The sequence below is a fragment of the Phascolarctos cinereus genome, unplaced genomic scaffold, assembly GCF_003287225.1.
Source record: "Phascolarctos cinereus isolate Bilbo 61053 unplaced genomic scaffold, phaCin_HiC Scaffold_5;HRSCAF=322, whole genome shotgun sequence".
Classification (NCBI taxonomy): Eukaryota; Metazoa; Chordata; class Mammalia; order Diprotodontia; family Phascolarctidae; genus Phascolarctos; species Phascolarctos cinereus.
The window spans coordinates 130,003,982-130,027,882 of NW_027555958.1; the positions used below are offsets into that span (position 1 = coordinate 130,003,982).

General features: G+C 36.2%; 1 protein-coding gene across 1 annotated transcript; it reads left to right on the forward strand.

Annotated features, from left to right (window-relative positions):
• The first annotated feature begins 2 nt into the window (after positions 1–2).
• Positions 3–12,826, forward strand: KIAA0408 (KIAA0408 ortholog). The gene is made up of 5 exons (XM_020987164.1): positions 3–137; positions 4,099–4,464; positions 4,554–4,633; positions 7,716–9,069; positions 12,653–12,826. Exons 1-5 carry the CDS (start codon positions 3–5, stop codon positions 12,824–12,826), a joined length of 2,109 nt encoding a protein of 702 aa, XP_020842823.1.
• Positions 12,827–23,901: the final 11,075 nt, after the last annotated feature.

Sequence of the window (23,901 nt, forward strand, 5' to 3'; positions counted from 1 at the left end):
CCATGGACCTCCATAAGCAATGGGAGACTACAGAGTCAAACTGGATTAAGGAAAGGATGGAATTACTGGACCAATTTGACAATGAAAGGAAGGAATGGGAAAGCCAATGGAAAGTTATGCAGAAGAAGATAGAAGAGGTAAGTGATGGTTTATTGTGAATATCTTATAAATCCCAAGATCCAAGTGATCCTCTTTTGTTAATGTTTGTCTTTGGATACCACTCTTACCATTTTTCCTCTTTCAGCCATTAGGCACCCACTACAGTAAAATTTCTTTAGATGAACAGCAGTCATAACATCTAATGGCATCGGGTAGAGAAGAAAATGTACTTATTTTATAATACTGAATAGAAATCTTTAAAAAAACCTTGAAATACTACTCCAATATATATTTTAAGATCAAATTTATTTGTTTAATTGCTAGAATTATGTACTGTTGCTCGAGAGACTGTAGATATGAAATGAGATCCATGAATTTTCTGATAGCAAGGGCATGTGGAGAAGATGCGTGAAGGTATGATTTAATTGGAAGAACATTACTTAGTAAAATTACAGTTGGTATTAGAAAATATATCTTTCTAATCTGGGGATAATAAATGAATTCTGTCTCCCTAAAGAAATTATATGCTATATAGGCTAGGAAAATAGAAAAGTGTCATGCATCAAAAAGCAAATGGCATCAAGCTGTGAGATTTATTTTGGGAAGCTCTGCTGTATTTATTGATGACATTCAATAGAAAAGGGGTTATGATAAATAGTATACCACAACCTTGACACAAATAGTAATTTTTTTCTATTAGCCATTACTCACTCTGTCAAGCCTAGAACGTTGCCATCAGGTGACAGCTTTAGTATTCTCACTTGTGGATATATATGGACGTGCAAGTCCTCACAAAAAGTAATTAATTTTAACTTGCTTCCTTTGAACAATATTTGATTACTTATTTTTATGTATGTGTTTATACCTCCAAAAATGGTAGGTTAGCAGTCCTCAGCTTAGGCAAGCAGGATCTTAAAATGCATGCTTTGATGGTCTTTATCCCTAAGCATTTTTCAAAAAATTAAATATCAAGCAATCAGCAGTTAGTAATATTAGAATATAAGTTAATTTGGGAAATAGTAAGGAACCACTGAATGCCAATGCTGCTTCTGCCAATAAGGCAAAGGGATCCCTGTAGACTTGTACATAGCCTAGGCTTACAGCTAAACAGAGTACAGCATGACCTTTCAAACCCTCTGAAGGAAAGCATTTCCTCCAGTCCCCAATATAGCTCTGAGAGTGTGTTACTTTCCCCTTCCCCTCCTCTGCTCATAGATTTATGGTGTGTTGATACAGGGCTACTGGATCAAATCACAGCTAAAAGTTAAAGTGCAATCTTGACCTGTCCTACATTCGTGAATTAATTAGGCTGCCTCGATTGATTTAAAGCTTTCATATAACAGCCTTATATAGACACAAACACTGGCTCATCAAACTATCCAGTGAGGGAAGAGGGAGGAAAACCATCCATAAAATCATCAAACCAATTATTTGGTACCACTTAGTTTAAATAGCCTTGGGAAGTGTGGTTGGGGGGTTGGGAAGAGGATTGTAGTAGGTCCAGGTAATGATGTGCTTGCCTATTATTCTCCAGAGGTGCTCCCTGGTTCCTCTAGTCAGGCAGTTTTCAACCCTTTTGGTCTGAGTAACACTTTATGCTCACCTTTTACTGAATTAAAAATTAAAACATAAATTTTGAAAATTTTTTTTTATTTAGAATAACAGTAAAACCATTAAATGTTAACAAATATTTTATGAAAAAATAACTATTATTTCCAAAACAAAAAAAAATTAGTATAAACAGTGAATCATTTTGCCTATTTTTGTAAATCTTTTTTAATATCTGATTTAATAGAACTTAGCTGGATTCTCATATGTTTCTTCATTCAATCTCTTGTGATATGTTGTTTTGGTTGAGGTATATGAAAAAAATCCAGCATCAGACAGATATGTAGTTGGAAAAAGACTAGTATTTTAATAGGCAAACGACATCTTAGTATTATGAAAACAGGTTTGACCTCATGGACCTCCTGAAAGTGTCTCCGGGAGACTCCCTTAGTGAAATACACTTTAAGAACTGCTGCCTTAGTCCAGAGGTTCTTGTTATTTTTTGTGTCATGGACCCTTTTGGCTGTTTAGTGAAGCCTCTAAACTGCTTCTCAGAATTGTTCTAAAAATTCATAAAATAAAATGCATAGGATTACAAAGAAGACAAATTATACTGAAATACAGTTATCAAAAATATTTTAAAACATGTTATCAGACCCAAAGTTAAGAATCCTGGGATTAAATCTTTTAATAGAATTTCCCATGCCTATGAAATAATATTTGGTTCAAACAGAAAATAGTGTTGCACTGACTACAAAGAGACAATTTGGGAAACAGACCAAGGAAACAGGTCCTTGATTCTATTGTTGGGAGAACACACATTCTATAGAATAAAAGAGGGAATCTAGTCCATTTAAAGATGTTTTAATGGAATGGATACTTTACATTATTTTGCAAGCATAGCTCATTATGAATATTGAAAATATTTGTTACTATGGCTGTTCTTAAAAGATCAAAAGTGCATAATGCCTTGGTTGGAATAAATTTGACAAATAAACATTAGTCAACATGGCATGCAAGGGTGTGTGGAATTAAGATCTTGCCTTTATCATTTCATGATTCTGGATACCTAATGATATATCAGACTAAATAAAATAAAAACTGGTTTTGTAATTCTACCATTTGTTTTGAATGAATCTCTGTTTAGATAAAACCATAAATTTACTCATTCATAGTTGTGCTGTTATCCTGAAGTCAGATACAGATAATTAGGCAACCTAAAGTGGGTTGTAGTTTCTACTGCCCCTTTTAGCATGACTTGAGCAAAGAATGTCTGCACTACACTGTAAAGCAATATGATGAAAACATATTTGGGACTGAGTCCTTCCATTCTCCTTCTGGCTTCTTCATCCTTCGTATCCTTGGTATTTACTGCCCAAGCAAAGGTAGTAACTATAGTGCAATCTCAGGTAATTGGGCCCTTTAAGACCTGAATAGTCTGAAGGGATGTCCTGAGGCTCCTCCCCATGACATCAAGAGGCAGCATGATAAAATTGAAAGAATGCTATAACTGGAGTCAAAAGAGCTTAATGTGTGTGGGGTGGGGGGTGAGGCCTTTGGTGACTCAAAATTTCTCTGAGCCTCACCTTCTTCACTTATAAAATAAGGGGAAAAAAAGAATACTTACACTATCCACTTCACAGGATGCTTTTGAGGCAAGAATTATTTAAAAGGATAACACTATATTAAAGGTAGGCATCATTGTTATTATTAGCAATTCCATTATGATTACCATTTGCCCATACTGCATGTATTACTCAGTAAATACCATTTCTCCAACACCTCTTCTATACTAGAATAGTCAGGAAAATTAAAACATCTGGATCACAGAATCAGAATCCAAGAATTTCAGAATTAGAAGGGATTTCAGAGGACATTTATTCCAGGCATACCCAAAAGGGTTACCTGATAATCCATTCTTTAATTAAAGCCCACTAATGGAAAGAGCTCACTCCTGCTCAAAGCCCATTCCACTTTCAGATAACTCTAATTGTTTAGAAATCTTTCCTTATGTCAAACTTAAATTTCTCAAAGGCTGGATAATAATACATAATGATACAAATTATTAAAATTACATATTTATACATTGCTTTACTCATTTTGTATCATTGGATTGTCACCACTTTGTGAGATAGGTAGGTTATTCTTATTCCCATTTTGTAGGTGAGGAAACTGGGATGCAGAGAAGTTATATCCTTGCCCAAGGTCACAAGTCTAGTGTGTGGCAGAACCAGGACTAGACCTTTGCTTAGCTACCATAGAACAGTTCTGTAAGGGATCAATAAATCTTCTCTTCATAAATGACTTTGAGGTCTTCAGATATAGAATACCATAAAAGGATCAGGTAGTTCATTAATAATAACATGCAACTAACATAATAAGGAGTCTAAATGCTTGCCCCAGGCTGAAAACTGACATTGCAAGTGAGATGTAATTTTATTGTCTTTCTAGCTTTGCCAGGAAGTAAAGCTCAGGAGGGAAAGCAAGAAGAACAGCTGCTTGAAAACCGTTCAACAGGATAAGAATGTCCAAAATAAAATGGTGCCATTTTCGCCACATTCCCCAAATCCAGGACAAGATGACACTGCAATGCTGAGTGGCGGACTTTGTCCTGTAAGTCTAAATCCAGACACCGTGGAAGGAGGCAGCTTCCTTGAGGAAAAAAATCAAATGAGCAAGGAACAAATAACAATGAGGAAATCCAAAGCAGTGTTCATGGACCCTCTGTCCACAAAGAACCAAAAGAAATATGAGAGTGGGTCTTGCTTGAAGATTTCTGAGGAAGAAAGAAAGAGCTGTACTAATGCCCTCACTACAGTAAGTAAAACATGACCGGACATAATGTTGTTTCTAAAGAAATATTTACATTTTAAGGAGCTAACATGATATTGTTTATATGTGTAAAGGCTCTTGAGGAACTTGCCAAAGTTAGTGAAGAATTATGCAACTTTCAAGAGGAAATCCGAAAGACATCTAACCACAGAAGGTAGGTTGGTACTTTTATGGTTCTTTCATGTTGAGGAATAATACTATTTGGTAAAATGATCCTATTTGGAATTTGAATATGTCTCCAAATTAAACTTAAATTCAGTAGAAATTTGATTTGATTACATACTATACTACTTTCTTAATGTGAATAGTTAGCATCTTCTCCAAAGGGAAAAAATTGTACAAATATTGATTATGGGTTTTCTGCTTTCTAGTAGTTAATATTGATTTTCACCATTAAAGAAAAAAACCAACAAATTTCATTTTTTGAGTGTTTATTTAACATAGTCTGGCCATAAGACACTGATAAGACAATGAAATCATGGATTCAGAGCTGGGATGGATGTAAGCTGTTATCTAGTCAATTCCTTATACAGAGAAAGAAGCTAAGGCTCATAGAGGTAAATGACTTGCTCTAGGTCAGAAGAAGAATTTGAACCCACATCTTCTGATCCCAAATATAATGCTTTTTCTACTATATTAAACTGCCACCCCAAATGCCTATTATTGGGGCAGCTAGGTGGTGCAGTGGATAGAGCACCGGCCCTCAATTCAGGAGGACCTGAGTTCAAATCTGGCCTCAGATACATAACACTTATTAGCTGTGTGACCCTGGGCAAGTCACTTAACCCCATTGCCTAGCCAAAAAAAAAAAAAGGAATACATCTCCAAATACCTATTATTTATTGGGGAACTTGTAAGTTATCTTAAGTTGTCTGATTAAATTAATTTTCTAACCTAACAAATTGTTAGTGTTATATTTGAACCAAATCATAATGTTCTTCTGATATGATACCTCATGTCTAAAAGACATCGATTAAAGACATACAATAAAAGTAGACATTGTATGTATCGACATTGCAAAACAAGTGAAATTTTAGTCATGTAAGACACATTCAGTGGAATTGTGCAGAAACGGTGCAAATAGTTTCAACACACAAGATTAATTTTTTAATTCTTACAGAGTTAATGTGTGGGGGTTGTTTTTATAAATAACTTAGGGCAGACATATCACTTTCCCTATTGTATCTACTTGGACAGAATTTTCTTTGCCACCCTATTTAAGTAAGGCTCCCACATAGCTTTTGAAGCCAATCACCTCTATCCACTGCTGCTGTGACTTGATATCAAGTGCTTCCCATAGTTTCCTTCATCAAATGAAAGGTTTGATGAGAGAAAATCGAACTTCAAAGACAGCAATAAGTTAGCCTGATTTTCTAGAAATATAGAAGAAGTGAAATCAATGGGATCGATTGAGATATTTGTACCTACTGGGGGAGAAACATCTAGAGTCAATGAGAAAAGGGAATTGAGTTGTGCAAAGATGTGAAATGGTTTGCTCCATCCACAGAGCTTTAAACTGAACAAATTATTATTTCGGGTCACTACAGTGTCTCTGTTTGAAGACCTATCGAAACATTCCCATATTTCTAATTCCCTGTTTGAGGTCTGATACTTTCATCTTACTGACTTTCAGGCTTCATTTCCTATATCGCTAACAGAATTAAAATCTGCTACCTTTATGTAACTGTTGTTATTCTTGGTTTTTCTAAAAAAAAATATTGGCGGTATAGAATATAGAAGTAGATTTTTCTAAAGCAATTAGGGTTATTACTTTGATACAACTATTGTTGTTCTTGGTTTTTCTTTTTTAAAAATATTGGAGGTAGGAAATACAGAAATAGATTTTTTTGAGGCAATTGGGATTAAGTTACTTGCCCAGGATCACACAAATAAGTGTCTGAGGCTGTATCAGGTCCTCCTGATTTCCAAGCCAATGCTCTATCTGCTTAAACACCTAGTTGCCCCAGAAATAGATACCGGGATCTTTATGAAGTAAATATTCCTCAAACCTGCTAGAAGCTTCATCCATTTTTCCTTATTTCTTATAGGTATCTAATAAGAGAATGTAAAACTGGAGAAAATATCAAAGAGTTGTTTTTTTTTTAACTTGGTCCATGGATAAATTTCACGGGATGAATTTGAACTTATTTTTTAAAAATATTTTGATAGCCACAATTCAATGTAATATTTTCTTTGTAATCCTCTGTATTTTATCTTATGTATTTAAAAACACTGTTCTTAGAAGGGATCCATATACTTTACTAGACTACCAAAGGGATCTATGACACCAAAAAAGATTAAAACTCCTGACATAAAAGATAAGGCAGTTTGGGAATCTGATCAGGAATAATTCATTGACAGTAAATCAGGAATACTTTCTATGGAATATTCTCCATGTTACCATAGGAATAAATAATAGGGCAGAATAAGTGCTTTGAAGCTAATATTTTGCTCTGTTTCCTGCAGGTCAGTGACTTTCCCATATTAAGGCAATAATCATGCTTACATGCATTTTAATCCCTTTTCTAATGAAATTTCTTCAATGAAATGTAGACTAAGCTTCAGTGATAATTTCATCCATAAATTAATGAACAGATCTACCAAATATCTCCTGTGCAGTAGGCACTAGAATATGAATACTATGAAGAAGAAGAAGATGTAGCTCTTGCACTCACAGAGTTCATTGTCCAGTTTGAGAGACAAGAAACATACAGAAAGATAACAGTCTAAGTCTAAATGAATGGTATAAAATGAGAATTCAGAAGTGGTCATCATGGGCTGAGGCATTCAAGAAGGCATCAGAGAAGTGGTAGAGCTCATTCTGTTTCTTGAAGGATGGGAAAGGATAAGAGTAGTAGGAAAGAGGTCGGAGGTCTTCAAAGGAAATGGGTGCATGAGCAGCATCATGGAGCTAAGATTAAGCAAGACCTGTGCTCAACAGTAAATAGTTAGATCTGACTGTAACAGAGGGTTTGTGTAGGGAAGAAAAGAGACATTAGATTAAAAAGGTCCAGATTGGTAGGGTGTTGACTGTCATACTAGGCAAGGAGTTTGGGCTTCAAGGGATTCAAAGTCATTGGAGGTTCATGAGCAGGAAAATGATATCACAAAGCAATGCTTCAGCAACATGTGTGGCTCCTCTTTACCGAGTCACCTGAGACCCAATCCCCTGTTTCTCCAGTGGGCCTCTCCTAAATAATGCTATCATGAAATTGTTCTGTTTAATTTCTATCCAGGACGAAGTCAACTCCTTTTCCCCAGGAAACAATTAGCACCGTTGATCCTGACATGAATCACATAATCAGCAATGACTCCCCAACTGCTTTAATCAGTCTAGATACAGAAAAACAGATAAATAAAAAGAAGCTAAGCCATTTTGATGATATGCCCCATGACATTCCTGTTGAGAACAGTGCACCAGATCCACTTTCTTTGCAAAGAAATGAAGCTCCACCAATCCCTCCTCCAAGAAGCACTTCTCGAAACTTTCCAAGCTCATATTCTGAAGAGCACACCGTCTTCAACAGCATAAAGGAAAATTTAGACAGCAGATGGGAGACACAAGACTGCAGAGGTAAAAGGAGTTGTGGTAATAACTTCCCTACAAAGCAGCCTGAAGCAACCGTGTCCTGCCCAAGTAAACAGAACACTTGGAAAGATCGAGTTACTTTTGCCACTTCAAAGCAAATAGCCAAAATAAATAGTGAAGCTCAATGTAACAAGGACTTGGAGACTAATAGACGGTCACAGGATGTAAACGAGCTTAGAACAGGTACAAAGAGCGTGCCCTCAACACTGTGGTTCCCAAAAGCTCGCCCTAACTCTGCGAAGCTTCCAAATGAGAAGTTGATCCAAACCCGCCAGACTAAATCTGGTTCTGCTTCTCATGAAAGTGATGCCCTGAATTCTTCTTTAGATCCTAACAGTGACTCATTTGCAGGAGTTGGTTGCAACTTTGAAAAGATTTCAAAGAATGAAAAATTGGCAGCAAAGACAGATGAATTTAATAGAACTGTATTTCGAACAGACAGATGTTGCAGTTCAGCACAGCACATGCAAAGGCTCTTAAACTCATCCAAAGACTCTAAGCCCTGTGCTCCAGTAGGTAAATGTGCAGTTCATGCAAAAGAAAATGACAATCTGTGTTGCATTCAGAACAACAGCCTCTCAGTGCCCAAAGAGAGAAAGTCAAACAGTTTTCCCAAAAAAGTCACGGGAGGGCAGGTGAAGCAAGCTCAGGAGCATTCCAATGCTAGCAACTATCACCACATGCTTCATGAGCATGACTGGAGACCCAGTAATTTGTTAGGTCGTCCACGATCAGCTGATCCCAAGTCAAACTATGGAGTAGTGGAAAAGCTGCTGAAAAACTATGAGATATCAACAGGGTCTTTGTCAAAAAACTCAAAATCCTGCCAAGATCAACGGACCAAATTGGATTGTAATGTCATCAAGAGTGACAAGGACCCCATTAATCAGTGTTTAGAAATGTTTCAACCAGAACAAGAAAAGCAAGAGCTTCAGATGAAGTCAGCCATGTCTATGGAACAGCAAAGCAAGCAAGAAGTAGAGAGGAAAGAACTAACAGAGGTAAGAGGAGACACTGCACTTTTGTGTAGAGCCACATCAGAATTTAGCAACAGGTAAGTGTTAAATTAGTCAAGTATCCTTTAGCCTAAGTGACTAGCATTGTGCCACTTGCTAAACTTAATTGTACCTTTGGGAACTTAGCCTTGTAACAAACTTTGAACTTTAAAAGTTTCAACTTTATTATTTACTTTGGTACCTCAAGGATCTATGATTTCACAAATCTGTTCCTCTCTTTCCTCACTAACACAGATCACATACCCCTCTATTCCTTTGTAGACTGTTTTTGTGTATTGAAATTAATAAATAAATAAATAAGCAAAAATTCAGCAACTTGCAGCCAACCTTGTGCTAAGCCTCTCCAAACTTGGCTATGATGGTCCTCAGAAAACATATAATTCATCACCAGCCCATCTTGCCAACCTTTTCAGTTTGGTAGCCATTGCCTGGAATTGTAATCAACTGGCATAACCATCAAGAGCCCAGAGTTAGCTCCAGGACCTGGTGAGGTTTTAGGGTAGTACTTGAATGAAGGTTGAATTTTATTTTACCTGGGCCAATAAAATCAGCATTTATGAGGGTGAATGAATTTTTTTTTTTTTTTGCTTTTTGGTGAGGCAAACAGGGTTAAGTGACTTGCCCAGGGTCACATAGCTAGTAAGTGTCAAGTGTATGTAGCCAGATTCGAACTCAGGTCCTCATGATTCCAAGGCAGGAGCTCTATCTACTGCACCACCTACCTGCCCCAGGTAAATGAATTTTAAGATCATTTAAATATCATAAAATAGGCATAGGGTATACTGAGAGCTGGCCTTGAAGTTCAGAATACCTGGGCTTACATCTGCCCCCTGGAAAAGGCTTCATGCAAAAGGTGGGACTTTAGCTGAGACTTGAAGGAAGCCAGGGAAGCTGGTGGTGGAGATGAGGAGTCGGAGCATTTCAGGCATGAGGGACAGTCAGTAGAAATGCAGTGAGTTGGGAGATAAAGTGTTGTGAGTAGGGAACAGCAAGAGGCCAGTGTCACTGAATTGTAGAGTACATGAAAGAGAGTAAGAAGACTGGAAGGCTAGGAAGAGATCACGTTATGAAGGGCTTTAAGACCAGTGAAATTTATATTTGATTCTAGAGGTAACAGGGAACCACTGGAATTTATTGAATAGAGGTGGGGGTGGAAATGATATGCTCAGATTTGTACTTTAGGAAGAGCAATTTTACAGCCGAGTGGAGGATTGACTTGAGTGGAGAGAGACTTGAGGGAGAAACACCAACCAGTAGGATATTGCAATAATGTAGGCATGAGGTGAAGAGGGGAAAACTCTTACTGAAAAGATTTTTTAAAATAATTTGTAATATAATTAGATTCATTTCTCCCCAGAATCAGCTTCATTTATTTTTTTTTCATAAGATTAATAAAATACACATCTGTTTAGGTTAAGGATCTCATCAAGGTACATATCTCTGAACAGATTTATTCTTTGTTATCAATAAGCATCTTATATATGAAAATAAAAATAAAGATAGAAATTTATCTGATAATATGTCAGTGAATTGCAAACAATTTTGGGCAACAACAAGAATGATAGTCCCTGACTATTTTTTAAGAAGAATTAGGGTTTTTTTTTCTTTTTTGCTTAATATGTTTTAAAAACCCATCATCACAGATGTTACTTTGTAGTACCACAGGGATACCAGAAGTAGGGATGTTGAAGCAAAGAACTATCCAGAATTCTTTTGCTTATGATTTCTGAGGTTACCTAGGAAAAGTTGTTGCTTGCATTTGTTCACCGGGATCCTAAAAATATTTCCTGTGACGTTATACAAAATCTACCAAAGCAAGGATGATGTGATACAGTTTTCAGTCAGAGAAGCTACCTTTCGTTAGAGTGAAAAATTCATCACTAAATCACCAAAATGTTTTGAGCTGAAAGGGATCTTGGGCATGATTTAATCCAATTTTCTCAGCCCAAATTCTTTTTTTCTCCTTTGCAAATCCCAGTATGAACAGGAGTTTTCACCTGTTCTATTAGAAACTTGAATTTTCTCAAAGAGCACAAAGGAGAACCTTACCTGGAGTCTGTAAACTTAAGAAAAAAAATTATAATTGCATTTAATAGATTGAATTCCTTTGTAATTCTTTTTATTTTATTTGATACATTCAAAAAGTCATCCTCAGAAGGGGTGCATAGGTTTCAACAGACTGCCAGAGGGGTGATTAATTAAGATACTAATTAAGAACCCCTTTAATGTTTTCCATTATTTTATTTTGACTTGAAGGAAGACATGCAACATTTTTTAAGGAGAAGGGAGTGGGGTCTGAAAAACTCTCCGCATTTACAATTCCCATTTCTAACTGCCTCACAATGAGCCAGTTTATTAGAAAATTGCAGATGATGGCAGATAAAAGTTCCTTCTTTATCCTCTGACTTATTTTTGTTTTTGTTTTTGTTCATGGAAAGAAGTGGTTATGTAACCCACAAGGAAAATCACTCTCCTGGGTAACTGTAACTGCCCTATGCATGAGAAATGGAGTCTTAAATTGGGGGTGAAGAGGGAAGAGGTTGTAGAGAATCTGAATGCAGAAAAGAGATGCAAATAGTCAGTCAACAAGCATATATTAAGGCATTGATAAGTTCCAGGGAAGCTAGGTGGTGCAGTGGATAGAGGCCTGGGCCTGGAGTCTGGAAGACTCATCTTTCTGAGTTCAAATCTACCATCAGACATTTATTAGCTATGTGACCCTGAGGAAGTCGTTCAACCCTGTTCTTTTCCTCAGTTTCTTCATCTGTAAAATAAGCTGGAGAAGGAAATGGCAAACCACTCAAGTATCTTTGCCGAAAAAGCCCCAGATAGGGGCTTCATAACTTAACAATAACTTAACAAGTTCCAGGCACTGTGCTAATGGGCATATTAGGACTGGAGACTCCTTGTGTTACCAAAACATTCAGGACTTCAAAGAAAGTCAAACAGAAAGTTTTTACTTCCTATTGCTAATGCTCTAGGCAACCATCTAAGATCTTAATAGTTATAGGTGTTGACCTGCACTGGTAGAGGGAATTTATTAACCCCGGAGTTCCCAGAACCAGAGAAATTGCCCTATCTTTGCCTATGACTAGGATCCCCATCTTTTTATTTTTTCAGTTTCATTTTATCTTCTAGTAAAACTAACCCTAACACCATCACAAATGGAACCCAACCCTTTCTAGATTTCAAAATTTGCAGCTTTCCAGATTAAAAAATTAAGATTCCACTGAGGGAGGTTTGGGTTTCCCAATCACCCCAAAGGAGAGTTACTTAAAATAACCACCCTGAAATTGGGTTCAAAAATGAGAAGAAGAAGAAGAAATTTTTCTAGCCAAAATGTTGACAATGTGAAGGTTTTGTCAACTCCCCAAGTACAATATTTCACGATAGAGATGATATGAAAATGGCCACCAAGAAAGTCTCTAGAGTGCAGATTGATGCCACACAAATATCTCTCTGAGTCTTTTCAGTATTGAGAAAAATGTGTCTAAGTTCACCAGCTGAAATGTTACTTTGCAGTTTTGTTGGACACTTCCCCAAGTAAATGACTGTATTTGTATTCTAGGAGTCTGTGGCAATGAAATCAATCGATGGGAAAGGGTTTTCTCGGCCTGCGCGGCCAACAAATCGACGCCCTCCTTCCCGATGGGCACTCAGATCCCCATCTGCACCACGCGCCTTGAAGAAGACAGTGTATGGCTATTCTTTTTCACTGCACTCAGAGACTGCAGTTGTCTGAGTCTCCCTAAGACAGGATGGGTAGACCCTATGGCCAAAGCTCTAGACCTTCTTTCCAAACAGAGCATTCTGTGTGTTTGTAACCAGTTGTGTCCTGCTCTGTATCCTTCAAGATTAAGAATTACATTTCTTGATATACAGAACAAGCAGTTAAAAAAATCTTAACTTTCCATCAGTCTTCAGTGTTTTTAATCGACGGATGAACCATCTTCCTGTATTTGTTTTTCTTTGTTTAATAGCGCAGTACCGCTTTTTTTTATGTCATCCTCATCTATTTGCCAATTGTATTTATGTTTAAACAGTGTACAATTTTGTATATTCTAATGTTCCTGCTAGTGGCAGGAAGTGAGCTTGTATGCATGACAATGTGTCTGTAGGTGCATGTATTGAATAGGAAGTATCCTGGTATGTACTTAGGTGAGTCAAATTTATGTGCTAGTGTTGACCTTACAATTATAACTTGTTTACCTATATATTCTTTGTGTTTATTTTAAAAGTTTGAAAATATATAGTACTGATATTTATATTTTGTTTATCTCTTACTTAGATAAGAATACTTAGGTATGCAGCTATGGTGTTTCGGGTACAGAGAAAAAGCTGTTCTAACACTCCCAACCACAGCAACATGCATTCATTGCAAAATATGTATCATATACAGACTCAAGCTTAGTGGAGTATCTTTGATAGTATTCTTATAGTACTTCTTTATAATGAGAAAACACCATAGTTGGGCTGATTTTTTCCCCTTTTGTAATGAAAAAATTGCATAATTTGTACCAGAGTAGCCTCCTTTTGCAGACAGCCCTACCTAAAATACCCACAGATACTTTTCTGCATTGCTCAGTACAGGAGGTAGCTTTTACATGCTGCTTTCCTCACTGTAATTTGGGCAGCCCGATTCATGGGAAACTAGATCTTAAGGAGCTTCTTTTGGTATTTTAGTAACAAACCCCCCTGTGAGGGGACATGAAATGGATCTGCTTTGGACAGAATTCTTCTCTGTAATGAATAACGCTCAATTCAATTCAACAAGACTTTATGAAGCTTCTATTATGTGCCAGGCACCGGGGATTCAAAGCAAAATAGTACCTGCCCTCAAAGAGCTTACATTCTATTGGTGGGAAAGAGCAAGGTTTTGTGTAGTCATTCTATCTAGACTAATGAACATTTTAGGGCAGTGGAAAAAAGTGTACACACACCTTCAATTTTTACATTTTTCCACCTCTTTCCCTAAAATTATTTGGATAAAGAACAATTTACTTTGTAGTATAAAACAAGAATCATATTTTGATTCCCACCTAAATTATGGTGACTTTTCTCTTTTTCTGTGCAAACAAGTTACTAAATATCTATGTTCCTATTGTAACATCAGTTACAGTTTTACAGTTGTAAACCTGAATTCTGAGAGCACATAAATTTCATTTACAGAACTGAAGAAAAGCAAAGTGCTCTAATGCCTGAAACATTAGGACTGGAGGTCTTAGAAGTAATCATGACCTTTTACTTGTCTCTCTGACAAGTTTTATACTATATTTATTTCTCAAATATTAGTTTCTTTCAAGGGCTTCCTCTGCTGCCAAAAAGTTACTTGGTTCACATGATTGGAGAACTGTCCCTACAGGGATTCAAAGAGCCTTTTTTATCAGCAACCAGATTAGAGAAATGTCCATTAGCCTAGACCAGGCCTTGAGGTAGAGTATTTAGGTCTTAAATCCCAGCTTGCCTTAAAAAGCTCAGGGCTGTTGCATTGTGGTGGATTGAGGTTTAATTTTTAACTGTAAAACAGATGGAAATTAACAGGAGTTAAACTGCCTGCTTCTAAAGATCTCAGTGGATTTAAATTTGGGCCATTCAGATTTCAGGACCATCGTCCTCCATCTTTTGTAGTGCATTGCAAGCCTTCATCAGAACACAATGCTGCCACCCTCAGAGAAAACCTACATAAATTCTAAATGATGCAGACTCTCAAAACATGTGCATTTTTCCATTTGGAGCTAGGGGAGTGAGGGGGTAAGAGAGAGGGAGAGCAGAACAGCTCTAAGAAGTGTGGTCTGTGGTATAAAATTCTGTATTTATTGGGAAACCACTACTATGTAGCAGGATCAGAGGGACCTAATAATGAATGCCCAGATGCCCAACTAGTTTGTTGTACTTGCTTGTGTTCTACCTTAGAGAATCTAATGTAGATGCCATCTCTTGATAAGATAGATGTTAACCTTCACATTCATGCCATTTTCATTTTTACTACACTTTAAATGAATTAGTGATATACTTGACAAAACATTTTTCACCTTAATCTGTATGATTTCTTTCTAAATATGCTATACCCTTCTCAGGAAAAAAAAACCTACCAGGTATGTGGGAAATGATTCTTTAGTAATATTTGTGTTGATGTTGGGATTTAATGGATGATTTTTCAAAATTAAATGATAGAATACTTATATAATCTTGGAGCTTTAAAAAAAAAAAGTGGCAGATACTTCAGCAATGCAGTCTATATAGGTAATTCTAAAAGGTGCAGATAAGTTGCTGACCTGCAGTGATGAAGGGAGCTCCCTATGCTGATGAAATCACAGGTGTAGATCAAAAAATAATGATGAATGGCTTCTGGTATATATGAACATTTCTTAAAAAAGTTACATAATAGAAACACTTTCATCACTACTGGTTTCTCCTAATCAGACATTTTGGAAAAGACTTGGAGCAATCCAACTTCATGTGATCAGCTTTAACTATCCTTAGTGAGACTACCAGTCTAGACTAAATATGGTAACTGGCACTTCTTATCCCTTGCTATCCAAATTTTGGAGAGCCAACAGTTGAACCCAGGGAATGGAACGGAAACAGGACTAAACATCGAGGGGAGTATGTGAGTTTCTAGTATGCGTGCTTGTGTGTTTGTTTGGCTTTATATCTGAGTGTTCAATATGTCTCTTTGTGTTCCAAGACCAAATTATTTGGATTATTTGGATTATCAGCTGTTTTTATTATCCATAACTCTTCTCCTCTCCTTTAGCCCAGGTAATTATGTTGGTTGTGTTTTATTTTTAAGATAGTCTTATAAGGTTGACACTAAAAATGGTTATTGTCAAATAAATAAGGGATTTCATAATGGTCTCTGTCATCCTGTAAAAACATTTGTTCCTAAGAGAGGTTTTATTTTTGTTTATTTTTTCAATGATTGAAACCATTTCATTTGGGAAATACATGTTGATAAGCTCTTGTTTTTGGAATCTCTCCTTAGACTGTTGGAATATGCCCAAATAGAATGTGGGTTTATAGAAATACCTGATGTGGACTTTATTTCAAGAAATTTGATTTACTCTTTTTTTTTCCAAAGGAATATGAGCCACATACATTCTAAACATAAATATAAACATGCTTCTTTCTCCTTGTCTCTCATGGGGAGGTAGAAGATGGCTCCAAGAAGCAGAATGGGAAGCACAGCTCACCTTGACTGTTCAGTTCTGGCATTTTTTTTTTTGGTGAGGCAATTGGGGTTAAGTGACTGGCCCAGAGTCACACAGCTAGTGAATATAATGTGTCCAAGGCCAGATTTGAACTCAGGTTCTCCTGACTCGAGAGCCGGTGCTCTATCCACTGTGCCACCTAACTGTCCCCAGTTCTAGCATTTTCCTACACCCCCGTGAACATGATAGCTAAAGACTTGTATAATACTTATCCACTCTGGGGATTTGAATTCACATCTTAATTGAATTGAATTTGTGTGAAAAGAGCATTCCCCTGAAACTTGCATCCAGATAATGCTGATGACCTAAATGTTGCCCAGATATGTATGTTCATTTTTGATAGTGTTGCTTGAAATTGTATAGTAAGTGCTGATGCTAGAAATAATTGAGGGTACTCAATTATACTATTAAATTATTCTTCAAAGAATCTCATTAGCAATAAAGCCCAAAGGAAGGTGAAACTAAAAACTCTTCAGGAACTGGGACACTGTTCTTCAAAATCAGAATCTTCTCTCAGACCACATTTATAGGGCCTAAATATAGTGCTCTCTGGAAGCTGAAGCTCTATTTAATTGATTACTACACAATCTGAAGCACTCTTTGTTGTTTTTTGTTTGTTTGTTTGTTTGTTTTGTTTCTAACATAGCACCACCACTTTAAAAAATATGATGATTTGCCTGATTTGGGTATGACTAAAATGCTGCTCTTTTGAAATCAGGCCACAGGTAATATCCTAAAGCCATTCCACCTCCAGTATTTCCACAATCCATTTTATTCTATAGGAATTACTTTCATTAAAATGGCGAGATTACAAGAGTTTAAACCTTGGTTTAGACTACACAGAGCTAGAGTTACAGAAATAAGATGCATATGACTAGTGAGTTCTGCATAGTTTATTACCTGCTAATATGGAATTATATTTAATTATTATTTATTTAAATGAAACAATTTAAATGAAATTTTTTGACTATGAGAAGAGGAGAGAACAGCTATTTTTTAATTACTCATTTTCCCTACTGAAATATCTTTGACACATATTTTGAAACTGTCCTTTTTTCTTACTTCTTATAAATATAACTCCAAACTATGTTTTATATACAGTGTCTCAAAATTCCTAGTACTGTTTTTGAGACAATATAGTTACTATTTAATATCAGTTTCTAAAGCATTCTAAAGGTATGGTTTCAATAGGTTCTCAGTGGAGCCCACTTTATTAAAACATTTTTCACCTTGAATGTCTGCACTTTGATTTTGCATTTCGGGTATTATAATGTGGTATGTATGATTCTGCCCTGAAATATTAAGTCATAGCAATGAGCAAGTCAATGAAACCTTCTACCTTGAAAGCACATGGTCCCAGACTTATTTCAACTCGTTACAACTTTTAAAGATTCAGCACTGATGATGAGTTATGAGTCCCCAACATTTTGTTCTTATGGTTTTATTCTCCAACCAAATGAATCACTCATGTCATTTTTATTAAAATATAAAACAGTTGAGAGAACATGCAGCGTAATGAATAGAAAAATGTCCTTGGATTCAAGAAGATCTCAATTTAAGCCTTCTTTATGACACTTACTATCTGTGTGACTATAGGCAAGTCCCTTAATCTCTTAGAACAACCCAGGCAACATTCTGTGTCTTTAAATTTCAGCAGAATTGCTGATTTGTTTCTCTGGAAGAAAGTTACCACACTGGGAGTTCTCTCACATTAATAATGTCACAGATCTTGACCAACCTCACACCCACCCCCCAAATTGATTTTCAAAATCCCTGAGGTTTTATTTTGCATAATATTGTTCATTCTCAAAATAAGGCCAAATGAACTGTTGACATTATGTTTTTCTTAGTTTGTTGGTATTAAACTAAACTAGGTAAAGGATTTTCTGGAGAAAGGTAAGCAATTTGTAATGAAGTCCAGAGATTCAGTAGCACCCTCTTTCCATCTGAACACAGAAAATCTCCTGAAATCCTTCAAGAAAATATCTTTCTAGAACTCTCCTAAAACTCTTTAGGTTGGTCAATATAGAAATAGAGTAACATGACCTCAGAGAACTATTGATAGTTCTCAGCCAAAAGATCTGGGCCTTCTAGGCACTCAACAAATGTATACTAAATTGAACATAGAAGGGCAAAGCAGCATCTTGAAGAAAGAAATTTGTAATCCTAGAGTGTAACTTTCAAACAACATTTAAGATATCTTTTCTTCTTTCTAATGTCCCTTGGATTCCATGCCCCTTTTAGCTTTCTCTTTCCAGTGGCTAACACCTTTAGACAAAATTGTGAAGTAGGTAAATTTTCTGTTCAATGGCTTCTTATTCTTTTACAGATTCTCCCCCATCATTCTACTTTCACTACTCATGACTTCCTGCTTCCATTTGCTCTTTCCCCTCTTCGTCATGTTTCCCCTTCTTTCCCCAATGTAAATTTAACTATAGATCTCCAGAGTTTCAGGTATCAATCTGTTAACCTCTCCCCTAGACATTAATACAGGACCCAGTAATAATCTAAGTTCCCTTCAAAGACAGTGCATTTCCCAACACCCATTTCTTTGTCTTACCATTAAATCACCCTAATAATAACAATAATAACAACATTAGTTATTCTAATAGTGTGAATTTGAGGTCAGAGGCATTTTTAGTGGATAGGACTGTCTAAAACCTTTAGATCATACTGAGGGCATGGAACTATCTATACTGGCCTTATTAAATAGCCTTTTTCAAGGTTATTTAATGGTGTTGAAAAGAGACCCAGTACCATAATAATCATCAGTGTTAATGTCTATACCTAAGACTGAGACCAGGTCATTATTAGAGAACAAAATTGTAACAATAGAATCTATTTTTACAGCCCTTATCAAAGTTTGGTTCTTCTTCCCATTGCCTCAGTGGCACCTGATGTTAAAAGCAACTGTAGGGGCAGCCAGGTGGTCCAGTGACTAGAGCTCTGGCCTTGGAGTCAGGAGGACCTGAGTACAAATCCAGCCTCAGACACTTAACACTTACTAGCTGTGTGACCCTGGGCAAGTCACTTAACCCCTATTATCTCACCAAAAAGCAACAACACAAAAAGCAATTGTGGTAGAGAGTTACTTGTCACAGGCCCATGTTTGACTCCTGTTAATTAACATCTCAAAACCACTCATTTTATAGATGAGGCAATTAAGTACTAGAGATCACAGGATCATAAATTGAGAACTAGAAGGTAACTATGGAGTCATCCAATTAAAATGCTCTTTTTTTACAGATGAGACTGAGGACCAGAGAAGTGAAAAAATGCTCAAGGGTAACTGGTTCAAAGATTTTGTTAATGGTAGGATTTGCATATGACCAGAAGACATTACCACACATGTTCCCAAATACATTGCTATCTACATATTTAGAAGAAGGCAGGAAAGGTAACATAGAATAAAATGAAATGCAAGAATACTGACCTTAGAGTCATAGTACCTAGTTTTTAAATCATAAGCACCTGACTTGAAAGTTCAGTGAATTAAGCCAATGACCTGATTATGTAAATAGAAATAGCTAGTACAAGATTTTTAGTACTGGTACTCAGCATTTAGTGCAGCACCAGGCACATAGTAGGCACTTAATAAATGCTTGTAGAGAGATTCAGTGTGCCTGTGTTTTCATTGTTACAAGAGGGACTGGAAATGAATGAATGGGTGAATGAACGAATGAATAGATGAGAATGCCAAAATAGGTTCCTTCCAGTGGGATATAGACTTGAGAAAGTTCCCACACACCAATGGTAACTATGGAGAAGTCTGTGGAATCAAGAATAAATTCCTTAGTTGAAAAAAAAAGTATTCTCAATTTCATCAATGATGCTAAAGCATGAGTTATTTTGAAAAAGGGTAACGTAACAAACCACTGTTAAGGCAGCAGCTCCCAAATGGAACACCTTAGAGTCCTTAATCTGTGGCCCTACATCTTTTGTCTGCCATCAGTATTTTTAAGAGACTACCACTCCAAGATTGAAGCCCTTGAACTCTGTAGCCTCAGCCACTCATTGCCATCTCTCACAGGATTTAGAGGCAACAATTTAATCAAACCCCTCATTCAGTTCCTATCTAACATGCTATCATGATGAGGGATGTTATCTATCAAAACAGGATAATTCCTAATCTATATTTAGGCTGATATGTTTTTCTAAAAGTTCAAAAACAAATGCCTTCAAAATTAAGACTACCTTTTATATGGTCTTGTCATACTGCATTGTTCCATCACTGTAAAATATTAGTCCTTTGTCACTGACCTCTCTACACTGTGTACCACTTGCTGTTGAATATTCTATTTGAAATTCTTTTAAAAAAAATGTTCTTTCTTGCTTCTTGATGAGACCACTGACAACTATATGTGCAATAGACTTTGGTTTTCTTTTGGAGATGCATCATCTTTATTAATTATTCATACCCTCTTTCTCATAAAGTGTTAACATATAGTCTCTGATGTTGAACATGCTTCTATTGTTAATTTCTGGTGGGTTTTTTTACAATATGTTTTTTATTTGCATATGTTTTGCAGCATATAAATGATATGTAAGCAGGTGATCTGGGGGTCCAATCCATTGAATTATCCTGAAAAGAAAAGAAGATAATTCTACCCCTCACCCCAAAATCCTGTTATCACCTCAGGATGATTTAAATACAATTTTCAAAAGTAGCAAAAGGGAATTCAAGTAATTAACAGTATATTACATAAAAACACGCCAGTTCAAAATGTAGCATAAATGATATATGATAGAAAAGATGACAGAGAAATCCAATAACTCATTATCTGATTTCTGGTCTTTCTTATAAATACCATAATTCTTTACTTCTAAAGTAAGAAGTCTTGGGCAAGTGTTTCTAATAAATAAAAAATGGTGCTTTTAAAATTCAACCATCATATTTTTTCTGTTTAATGATCTTTAATAAAAGAGAGTAAAGGCTAGTACAAAAACATTCCTCACATAAATGAATTCTACATACGTTGTCAGTATCTAGGTCTTTATAAGATGTTCTTCATATTCAATACAGCCAAATTGTACTTTCAGAGTGGTGTTTTTATGCTAAGTAACTAATTTTTGGAATGAAAATTATACTTTTAATGCATATAAGAAATAGCTAAATTTAGCATTATTATAGTCTTACAAAAATTCTATTTAATAGAACTATCTGAAAAAAAATGTAGAATTATTGGTTTAAAAAGAACATACTCTTTGAAGTATGCGGGCGCAATGTCCCACTGGTTTTATAAAGCCTCTTCACACAGCTATATCTTTATGAATCACCTACATAATTTTCATTTAACATTGGCCTACCTTGAAAAAGGAGGGAGCCTGGGTTAACTGAGGAAAAACCAAAACTTTTCTAAGGCCTGGAAAAAAGTGAATTGAGCATCCTGTTACATTTTTGCTATGCCAGGGACACCAGCCATTCAAAACTTCAAGAAACATTCATTTCTTTTCCAGCCTCTGATACATTAGAACCACAATCCCCAGTGAAATAATGGCATTTTGTGATTATTGTAATAAACACAGAAGGATATTACAATGGAGCCTTTATTCCTTATGGAAAAAAAAGCATTAAATTTATATGTAACAAAAACAAGAGTTTTAGTGATGCTATTGCCACCTTAAAAAGGGAGGGAACAGAAAGGAAAGAAGAGGAGGAAATGGGGAATCACAACAATTGTAGGAAAACAAATGCCCTCAAACAGCTCTATAATTTTGTGAGAACATTGAGTGGGACTTAAGCATTTTTATTCCCATGTATGCCAGTGCCCATATCTAGGAATACAGATATAAGGAACATATATATGCAAAAACATGGACATAGGAAAGCATGGGGAAGGTACAGGAGACAGCAAATAGTCCAATTTATCTGAAGCATAAATTATACCATATAATGTACATCAGCTAAGATTGAGAGGACAACATGGATGGTTTGAAAAAGGGATTGACCAACTAGGAAAACTCTGGAGAGGAGAGGATTTTGAGACAATTTGAGGGAGATATAAATTAGGGAGTCATCTACAAATTCTCAAAATACTCAAATGGATGTACCATCTCATCATTATGGGTATTGCTTCCAACAGTATAAGTGTTACCTTACCATAACCATGCCTGCACATCCTGTACAATATCTTGTTCATGTCAAAAGATTACCACAGGGCATCTATCCAGGAGAAGAAGCCTTCCTCTTTTTTCTTCATAGTATGATACCAATGGAATGCACACAAATTGTCCAGCAGCTATCCCTTGCTCTCACCACATAAATAATCTTTTTCATTCACATTTCTTTGCTGACATCTCTTATTCTATTTTTTCCCTTTGTAATTCCTTAGTTGTAATGTGTCAAAGCCTATTTATATCCACCACGTACTTTTCCATTGTCCTTCCTACATCTTATAATTCTTTGTAAACCATAAAGTTCTATGATTAGCAGCCTTACAATAACACTAAAAGAAGGCTGGTATTAAAAATTGTCTTTTGTAACATGGAGAAGTTGGGTGTAATTAAAAAAAAAAACTTTGCAATTTACTAATGGCAATTCAGCATACTCTCTCTGTGCCTGTTCAGTGCTAGCCCAATCTACCCTCTAATTGCACTGTCTGTTTTATACATATGTCTGTATGTGCATATGTATATACACACATATGTGTATTTGTTGTATAATGATGTACAAACTTCACAGGTTGTCTATTCAACTGCATGCCTGGACAATAAGTATCCTTCATCCATTTGGTTTTTCCTATGCGGATTGTTAGGCCAAACTTTTATAAATGATTATGGATCTCATTTAGGAGGCTCTATAAGGTTTTGGAGCTTGATAAGGAGTATCTAGAGGACATTGCTTAGGAAGTCACCTGTATATTTGTGATGATTAAAGTTATGAAAATTGATGAGATCATCAGGAAAGAAAGTAATGAGCAAAGAGGATTTAAATTGAACCTTAGGGAAACATCCTCCAATTTAGGAGGAATTTACAGGGAATAAATAAGGGAAAAGTAAAAAGCTTTCTCTGCAGTAGTGAGACCTGTTGAGATCAGAGAACATGAATTTATTCTGTATACAGTCAGCACAATTTTGTGATTTCCTCTGACATCATTTGGAAATTTGATGGTGAAGCCAAGGATGCTAAGAATAAAACCATTAGGAATAACAGAGGAAGTACAGAATAAGTGTCTATGAAAATGGCCTGGGGTAGCTCATAGATAGGAGCAGGATAAACAAAATAAGCAATTGTAAACTGAATTTAATCAGATTAATTAAAGCTACTATTTAGCAACCTCCAGTAAAGTCCTACTCACATAACTCATCATAATGGGAAGGAAACTGTGTATTCCCTACGGCTATGCCAGCAAAGTTTAAACTCTAGCAGTTCTTGCCTGCCTGGAAAAACTTCTAGCACAGGTCTGCTGACTGCATGGATGCCTGATGTACAAGAACCAGCCTACCTAACCTCAAAAGAAGCTCTTCCTCACCCTGTTAGTAACAAAGTAATGACATTTTCAGCCATAGTAACATTCAGGGACCATCTACTATGACACAGGGACGTTGAAATCTGAATTGGTGGTGAGAGAGTAAGGAATGATGAAATCATATACAGAAAATTATA